Source organism: Priapulus caudatus, unplaced genomic scaffold (assembly GCF_000485595.1).
Source record: "Priapulus caudatus unplaced genomic scaffold, Priapulus_caudatus-5.0.1 Scaffold511, whole genome shotgun sequence".
In the NCBI taxonomy this organism is placed as follows: domain Eukaryota; kingdom Metazoa; phylum Priapulida; class Priapulimorpha; order Priapulimorphida; family Priapulidae; genus Priapulus; species Priapulus caudatus.
In genome coordinates this window covers 183,325-192,757 of record NW_014577572.1, presented here as the reverse complement: position 1 = coordinate 192,757, position 9,433 = coordinate 183,325, and the positions used below count along the sequence as shown (strand labels likewise).

The 9,433-nt window shown below is 38.8% G+C and overlaps 1 protein-coding gene and 2 long non-coding RNA genes across 3 annotated transcripts in view; 2 read left to right on the top strand and 1 right to left on the bottom strand.

Moving 5' to 3' along the window:
* The first annotated feature begins 1,756 nt into the window (after positions 1-1,756).
* Positions 1,757-7,523, top strand: LOC106811178. Its single transcript, XR_001394113.1, has 4 exons — positions 1,757-1,807; positions 1,969-2,075; positions 2,199-2,370; positions 7,452-7,523. It is a non-coding gene; the product is annotated as an uncharacterized LOC106811178 (long non-coding RNA).
* Positions 5,657-7,195, top strand: LOC106811176. Its single transcript, XM_014814720.1, has 5 exons — positions 5,657-5,762; positions 5,913-5,990; positions 6,152-6,223; positions 6,667-6,753; positions 7,119-7,195. The coding sequence occupies exons 1-5, from the start codon at positions 5,661-5,663 to the stop codon at positions 7,146-7,148; spliced, it is 369 nt and encodes a 122-aa protein (XP_014670206.1). The 5' UTR covers positions 5,657-5,660; the 3' UTR covers positions 7,149-7,195.
* A 404-nt stretch (positions 7,524-7,927) lies between the features above and the next one.
* LOC106811179 overlaps positions 7,928-9,433 on the bottom strand; it is a 1,538-nt gene continuing 32 nt past the window's right edge. The window contains exons 1-3 of the long non-coding RNA XR_001394114.1: positions 9,379-9,433; positions 8,888-8,977; positions 7,928-8,012 (exon numbers count right to left, since the gene is read on the bottom strand). The exon at positions 9,379-9,433 is cut by the window's right edge and continues 32 nt beyond it. This is a non-coding gene — a long non-coding RNA (uncharacterized LOC106811179). The remainder of the gene's footprint in view (positions 8,013-8,887; positions 8,978-9,378) is intronic.

Sequence of the window (9,433 nt, the reverse complement as noted above, 5' to 3'; positions counted from 1 at the left end):
TGTGTGCGTGAGCGCGTGTGTGTGACGTGGGTGCGTGAGCGCGTGTGTGCGACGTGTGTGCGTGAGCGCGTGTGTGCGACGTGGGTGCGTGAGCGCGTGTGTGCGACGTGGGTGCGTGAGCGCGTGTGTGCAACGTGGGTGCGTGAGCGCGTGTGTGCGACGTGGGTGCGTGAGCGCGTATGTGCGGCGTGCGTGCATGAGCGAGACAACAGAAATTACCAAATCGACTAGATTTTTGCAAATTTAACCAATGTAAAAACATTTTTATCAGGTGAGAGTTTGAGGATATATTTAGTATCGTTAGTTCTTACTTTTAATATAAAAAATGGCAATTTTTTTTTTACAAATTTTACCATGGAAAATTCGTGACGTAGTCAATTTAAATGTTACGTTTATAACCGTAGCAACAGACCTCAGATGAGCCCAGACGCTCTGCGGCTCTTGTTATTATTTATCTGTTTTCTGTATTTTTCTATCTTTATCCATTTAACTATTTTTTCCTAATTAACGCAAATATTTACATGATTTATTTACAACAATTTAATAACAACAAATAATTTTTTTACAACAATTAATTTATTTTTATTTTTAATAGGGTTAGGGTTAGGGTCACAATGCACTATAAAACAGTTTCAGTCATGCGATTTGTATCAACCAATGGGATTTGGAAGGTATGCAGAATGCAGATGTTATAATTTCTTTGAAAATATCAGTTGAACTATGAAATGTTTCTGTGAGTTTGTGGGATGGGAACACATTGCAATGTACATTTACAATTTACAATATACAATGTATATTATATTACAATAATATAATAATTATATTATAATTAATTATATTAATTAATTTTAATATTAATTAATTTTAATATATTATTAATATATTATAATAGTAATGTATGTATATATTACAATGTACATGCAAATTACACTTACAAGTATTTCTTCTCTAGGAAATGAGCTCTTCTACAGAGACAGTGAGCGAAAAGTTGTACGTAGAAGTGAGGTCCGGAGGATCTTGGATGAATTTCATGCCTCTGGCATAGGAGGACATACAGACACGGAAAAAACCCTACAAGGCCATAGCTCAAAGGTACTGGTGGAAAGGCATGTACAAGACAGTAGCAGACATGGTATGTATATGCACATCTTGGTAAGCACTATGAAAATTAATATAGTTTTAAATAATGTAACCAGTGCCAGTAGGTATTTTTACCTATTAATAAAAGGGCCATTTTCTCATATAAACATGTTTTGATGCAGTTAGGTGGTGAAATAATGAAGCAAGATTCTCAACCGATAAAGTCCATTTCTTTCAGGTATCAATATGTGATCAATGTCAAATGTCAGCATCAGTATCTATAAAGACTGAATCAAAATATACACCAATACAAGTAAATTTTGTAATACAAGAAGATTTGCGAAAATAAGATAAAACATGTTTATTGTAAGAATGAAAAAATATGTTCATCAACACTCAAAAGTAGATGAGCATTTTACTTTTAGCAACATATTATAAAGCCAGTTAAACATTGCTTAACTAATCACTATTATATATGTACTTGTTTAACAGGTGACAGAGCCATGGGAGATGGTGGGTGTTGATCTTCCTGGCCCACTGAAGACAACCGAGAATGGAAACAAGTACATTTTCACGTGTACAGACTACTTCACAAAATGGCCGGAAGCGTTTCCCATGCCAGACAAAAAAACCTGAAACAATAGCCAGTTGTCTTATGACGGTCATCTATAGGCATGGGACCACCCAAAAAATATTAACAGACCTGGGAAAGGAATTCATCAATGCAGTTGAGTAAATGTTCCAGGGATATTGTAAATTCGTCAAAAACCCTTTGTGTTGGTTGTACTCACAAAAATAGGAATAAATTTGATATGGAAACAGACAGTATAAAAAAGTAATTTTTAAAAAGTAAAAAATGCTTCAGTTTATTTATTTTTTTTTTACCAGATCAACAAAGACATATGCAAGACCTTAAACATCCGTCATTTGATGACCGCAGCTTATCATCCCCAAACCAATGGGTTGGACGAGAAAACTAACAGCAACATAAAGAAGTATGTATTGATTGGTGAAATAATCTCCTTTCGACTAGTAACATATGGTGTCAATAAAAGAAATTTCTCAATGTAATATTGTATGACATAGCCATATCTTCACAATTATTTCTGATGATATAGAATACTGGAAAAGCTTGTGAATGAGAATCAAGACAATTGGGATGTGGTACTAGATGCGGCACTTTTTGCATTACGAGGCAAACCGCAGCATTCTACAAAGTTCTCACCATTCTACCTCATGCATCACAGAGAGGCTCGCTTTCCAGTTGAGGTGGAAGACAGTGACATAGAGGTGCATAACTCGCTAGTTTTTTAATCACAAGTGCAAGTTGTAACATTAATTAAGTGTGTAGGGTCGTGCTGAGGTTGGTGGTGTATCGTAAGTGCAGCGTTAAACCATGGTCAAACACGATATGAGTAAGATTATTAGGTAGTTTAATTATAAGTTGCAACCTCATATCGATAACACAGCGATCTAGTTTCTCCCCCCGCACAGCCCGCGCTGCGTTCGCTGGGAGCAGCCGCTCCTCGAGCCAATTACAAGGGGCTGTTCTGACCATATAGCCAGCCTAGCTGTGGACAGACCGTACCTAAATTAAACCCCGGGTGCCTGTGGTGTATTGTAGGCCCAGAGAGAAATCCTATATTATTCTTTACTCTTCCTTGGCGAAAGGGACTTTTCCCCTATCGGTGCTGTCCAAGCCCCCTGATCTACAGCCAGCGCCAGGAGGAAATTCACCTACCATAGAGATGGGTCGAGAGTAACGCCTTGCTTGTCGCCGTGTGGCATGCCAATAAACCGTGGTCAGCGAAATGTGCTCCCTGTGTTTTTTTCAGCGGTAAACCGCATCCCTCTGGTTAATGCCTCTTGCGCCCCTGTGCTTAACAGCAGCCTTATGTCTGCAAACACATCAAGTTAGAATTACTTGTAAATAACCATTTCGCCGAACAACAGGAAATGGTCGCTGTATATATCCACGTTTTCTAATGTTCTCAGATTATCGTTCGGAAGCCACCAAAAAAAAAACAAAAGCTAGAGTACGTTTTCACCTACTGTTGTAATTTAGTTTGGTAGGAAAAGTGTAATTGGTACGCTTTTTTCGCATGCGTTGCAATTGAAGAGATTCATTCACGGGAATTTTCAGCTTCAATGGAACAAGATATTAGAAAAGAAAAGGTATTGGTGTGACAAAATTGCAGCAAGGGTGAATATTTGCCCAACAGCTAATCAAAGCATAAAGCCAAGCATTCAGAAAAAGATGCAGCGAAGGGGAAAGTAAGTAACAGTTATTGTTCTACCATCTACTTACACATTACGTGTCACGAAGACCCAATCCTATGCGAGAATTAAATAGATAAACTGTAGGCTTGACCTTTGTACTTTATTTATATATGAGAAAAAGACCTTGAAAGTCAAATGAAAGTTGATAAATCAGTTAGTTGTTGCCCATTAATTTATTAAATACGTTTTTATATAGCTTTACTCATAAATGGCTAGGTTAAGCAATGTCAAAGCCTTATGATTATTGACCATTAAAGGGAAACAATCTATCCGGGTTTTCACAGAGTTCGACTGTTTGGCGTACGCCTGAACCATGCAGAAGCGCCGTCTTTCTGCGCAATGAGCCAGTCATCCAGTTGTGGTTTTTATATAACAACTACACCGCTGCGAGCGTCAACTGGGTGATGCACATGCACAGAAGAGGGTTCTGACGTAGGCTCATAAACGTTCTAACGTGACTTTGCGAGAACCCGATTAATAGTTGTTACTGTTAAACCAATGTTTTTTCAGCAGGTTATTTTGGTGAATAATTAGGCCGGAGTTCGCTATTGAAAGAACAGGCAATGTATTCCCTCAACAGTAAACATGAATAAATGAGGAACAAAAAAAGGCCTGACCTCTTTGGCAACCGCCTATACAGACCTTATACAAGGTCCTCCACCTCGTATGGGAAAAAAAAGGCCAAAGGCTAATTGGCGCTAAGAATAAGAGCCAAGCTGTTTTGAAGTAACTGCAAAGTCCCCAACTGCAACATCTTAATAAAAACCTGCCAGCAATTTAATGGTGGAGTAAGAAAGCCCTTATCAGAGGTAATAATGTCATTATTAAATTAAGCTTTGTGAACAATTTCATTGAAACAAAAAAAGCAAGGTTAAATCTCACATTAAAATATTGATCTAGGCATCACCAGACCAATGTATATCTAATAAGTCCAATGAATTGAAATATCAATAGACCTCCCTTCACTATGGCATGCATGAAGATTTTTTATGCAACTCATGGCTATTTTTCAGTTTTACCTGTTTTTCCTTCATTGATTGCATTACAGGTGTTCCATGCAATTGACCATTACTATGTGCGAAAATGCAGTAATCTAGCCTAAGGTAAGGATAGTAAATGCACGCCACCGACATATTAATTCTAAACCCGTTGTTCAAAGGCTAACCACTTTATACACGTAGAAAGATAGCATCCGCAAATGTACAGTTTCCCCTTCTAATGTCTCATCCGAAATAGTGGGCCGATCGCGACATGGAGATGAGCCAGAACTGTGGGCAAACGTTACCGCAGGCTCCTCCGATCCACTACTGCAGAGGGCGGAATCTCCAGAACGGGGTTTTGGGTTGACCAGTTTGCAAATAAGTTCTAGCCCCACAGCTAGGGGGGGTCCGGTGCATAATGCCCCCCGGGAATTAAAAAAATGAGGCTTATCTTTCGTTGCATTCGTTGGTGGAATTTTGTGAGGGTACAATCTCTGAAGCCCCCCAGCCTGTTTGACCGGTTTCTGGAAACCGGTGCAAACCGGCCTAAATCCGCGCCTGTACTAGACAACCAACAGCCCTGTTCAAGTAAATAAACAGCATTAACGATCAACGTAATTAGACAATACAGAGCATAGTGCACCGCAACACACTTGTCAAAGGTAGCATCTGCAATGTACAGTTTCCTTCTTAATGTCTCACCGAATAGTGGCCGAGTCGCACATGGAGATGACCCAGATGTGGCAACGTGCCAAGGCTCCCGATCTACTACTGGACAACCAACAGCCCTATTCAGGTAAATAAACCAAGTGAAGAATCGAGAAACAGAGTTAAAAGCTAGTGAGATATTGGATGGAACAACAAATTTCACTGTCTTTTTTGCTTGTAGCAGAGTTTCAGGTAATGGGTGATAGGATATTGATATGCACTCATTATGTACCAACCCAGTTCCAGAACTTAAAACCTAATATATTCATTCAATATACATGGTGTTTGGCTAGATCGCAAAAAGAAAGATTGGACAGAACAAAGCAGGGAAGCAGTTCCGTGCTTTTATAAAGGTAAACCATATCCAATCACCATGTTAAGTTTTATGGGGTAAATTTTTCTGTTCTTTTAGAAATGACAATGCAGATAAATGTACTACTAGTGCAAAGCAGTGCACCAATCTTTTCACTAAGCCTGATATTAATTGATTTTCTTATACACTGTTTCTTTTGACTGACTACAGATATACAAAAGATGTGGGCATTCCACACAAAAAATCCTGATTTCACCAGAGTTGAGGCTGTCTTAAACTCAGAAGGTGGTAAAATCACCATGTTTAACACGGATCTCGCCACGCTGATGCCGGACCAGTGGCTAAATGATAAAGTCATCGATGGGTACTTGACAATCACCATAAAAGAGGCCCAAGCCAAGGTAATATTGTGAAAAACATATGTAAAAAACGTTACTGCCTAATATCCAGGAATTCTTAAAATACATTCACAACAGCCACATACTACCTGCTCATACTTAAGTCAATGTTAAACCTCTATATTAAAAAATTGTTGGAACAATTTCTTGCAGAAGTATCATGCCATGAATTGTGTGACTGTTGGCCAGATTTTTCAAGGAATTTACAGGAGTCTGTCTGTTAAACATAAGGTACATCCAACAAATTGTTTGCACACCTGCACATTTCTGACAGGCAGTTAACACCAGTAGTATTTTTAAACATGTAATCTCATGAAAATATACAATACACGAATGTGTATTGTATGCGTATGTAAGGTAACATGCTTACAAGGAATTTGTATGATTTTTAGAACATGATGCTCTCTACGCACAACAGAACTCTCTGCCCAGTTAACACTGGAGGATGTCACTGGTTGTTGGTGGTATGCAACTATTACAGCTTTATGTCTGCTAATTGATATAGTGACCCGTGCACCATTCTTTAGAAGCTAGCCGTCTCTGGAGTTCTGTAATACATCAGATTGCTAGCTACTTTGCTATATTTTTGAGTGCGTTTAAAGCAATATGAAGGTGAAGAAATATCAAAGATAGATTTATATAGTCTACGGTTGGAGGATGGATTCACAGGAGGCACAATTTGCTGCTTATGTTGGGGATATAATGTTAATGTAAATTTATGTTGAACATTTACATACCATCAAATTAACTTAAAATACCATTACATCATGTCAAAATGTCACCATTTTCCCACTATATTTTTGGACATGCAGATGCTATAAGTAAACAGCATGTCACTGCAAGGAATGATGATGGCTGTACATTTCCAATTAAAACCATTTTGATGTAAGCCTTATATTACTTTCAGGTTGTTGATCCAGAAAAAAAAATTGATTTACTACAACAGTCTTGGGGAAAATGCGGGCATGACCCACAAACTGTTGCGCAACTGAAGGTATCTATAACTAAGTGTCCTGTCCTGCAATCTGATCATCACAATGCTGTTGCTAATTATAGAAACGCAACATGGTATTGACCAACCTCAGTATATTCAGACATATACATACTTACATGGGCTTTTGAATATACATAGATTTAAATAACTCCAGGGAAACGCTGCCTGACATAAATGTAATGAGGTTTGGCCTTTATATAACCATGTCGGATTAAGGTTTATGAAACTACTATACAACTGTTGTGTTACCATAAATGTACGTAATTTTTGTATTTACTTGCATGTTTTGTGTTTATGTAAAATTTTAATAGAAAGTGTTACATCAATAAGAGAGCAAAAAATTCAATACCTTTTACATTTAACAGAGGTTTCCTGCGACATCACAAAGAAAATAATGGAGAATGGACGATCACGAGCTGTGTCCATCAGTTGCAACATGACAGCTCCAGCTGTGGCGTAATGGTACTCATGGTACGTATGATTACCACGTTGCGAATTAGAAAACCTGTTCAATGCAACATATCAACATAAGAAAGTTTCTAAACTAATAGCACGACGACGATAGATGCTGTGCATAGCGCGGCTGAAAGCACTACATTGAGAAAATTGGTAAAATTATGTGAAATGTACACAAAGGGCTTATGCCCTAACTCAGGCCCGTAGCCAGCTTTGTATTGGGGGGGGGAAGTGACATAGAGGTGCATAACTCGCTAGTTTTTTAATCACAAGTGCAAGTTGTAACATTAATTAAGTGTGTAGGGTCGTGCTGAGGTGGTGTATCGTAGTGCAGGTTAAACGATGGTCAAACACATAGACTAAGAGTAAGATTATTAGGTAGTTTATTATAAGTTGCAACCGTCATATCGATAACACGCGATCTAGTTTCTCTCCCCCGCACAGCCCGCGCTGCGTTCCTGGGAGCAGCCGCTCTCAGCCAATACAGGGGCTGTTCTGACCATAGCCAGCCTGCTGTGACAGACCGTACCTAATTATACCCCGTGCTGTGTGTATTTTACCCAGAGAGAAATCCTATTATTATTCTTTACTCTTCCTTGGGAAGGGACTTTTCCCTATCGGTGCTGTCCAGCCCCCGATCACAGCCAGCGCAGGAGGAATAACCTACTATAGGAGGTCGAGAGTTACACCTTGCTTGTCGCAGGTGTGGCATGATAAACGGTGGTCAGGCGAAATGTGCTCCTGTGTTCAGCGTAAGCATCCCTTGGGTTAATGACTCTTGCGCTGTGCTTAACACCTTATGTCTGCAACACATCAAGTTAGATTACTTGTAAAAACATTTCGCCGAACACAAAATGTCCTGTATATATCCACGTTTTCTATGTTTTCATTATTCGTTCGGAAGCCACCAAAAAAACCAAAGCTAGGTACGTTTTTCACCTACTTTGTATTTAGTTGCAGGAAAGTTTAATTGTACCTTCTTCCATGCGTGCAATTGAAGAGCACTTGGAAAAAATTAGCAAAAGAAAGGAGTGGTGTGAAAATGCAGCAAGGGTGAATATTGAAAAAGCTCAATCAAAGCAAAAGAAAGCATTCAGAAAGATGCAGCAAGGGGAAAGTAAGTACAGTTATTTTATACATCTCTTACACATTTACGCACACAGACCCACACACATGCGAGAATAATAGATAAACTGTATGCTGCTTTGTACTTTATTTATAAGAAAAGACCTTGAAAATCAATGAAAGTGAAAATCAGTTAGTTTCCATTAATTTATTAAATACGTTTTCATAGCTTATCATAAATGCTAAGTTACTAATGTTCAAAGCCTTAATTATACCATTAAAGGAACACTATCACGGTTTTCACAAGTCACGTTTGGCGTACGCCTGACATCAGACGCCTCTTCTGCGCATGAGCATCATCCAGTTGTGGTTTAATCAACAACACACGCTGCGAAGCGTACTGGGTGATGCACATGCACAGAAGAGGGTTCTGACGTCAGGCGTACGTCTAACGTGACTTGCGAGAACCATAATAGTGTTACTTTAAACCATGTTTTTTCATGGTATTTTCATAATTAGGCGAGTCCTATTAAAGAAGAGGATGTAGTCCTCAAAGTAAACATGATAAAGAGGAACAAAAAAGGCCTGACCCTTGGCAAAAGCTATACCAGACCTTACAAGGTCCTCCACCTCTATGGGAAAAAAGGCCAAGCTAATGGCGAAGAATGGACAAGTGTTGAAGTACCTGCAGTCAACTGCACATCTAAAAAAATACCGCAGCAATAATGGTGAGAAGAAAGCATTATCAGAGTATAATGTGATTATTAATTAACTGAACAATTTCATTGAACAAAAAAGCAAGGTTAAATCTCACATAAAATATGTTACATCACACAATGTATACTAATAAGCATGATTGAAATATAAAAACCTCCCCTTACTATGCAATGCACTGAATTTTTATGCAACTCATGCTATTTTCAGTTTTCTGTTTTCTTTTGATTGCATTACAGATCCATGCAATGACCATGACTATTGCGAAATGCAGTAATCTGCAGGTAAGTAGTAATGCACCCACCCATTTATTTAAACCTTTTAAAAGGCTACCTTTATACACGTAGAAAGTAGCATCTGCAATGTACAGTTTCCTTCTTAATGTCTCACCGAATAGTGGCCGAGTCGCACATGGAGATGAGCCAGATGTGGCAACGTTCCGAGG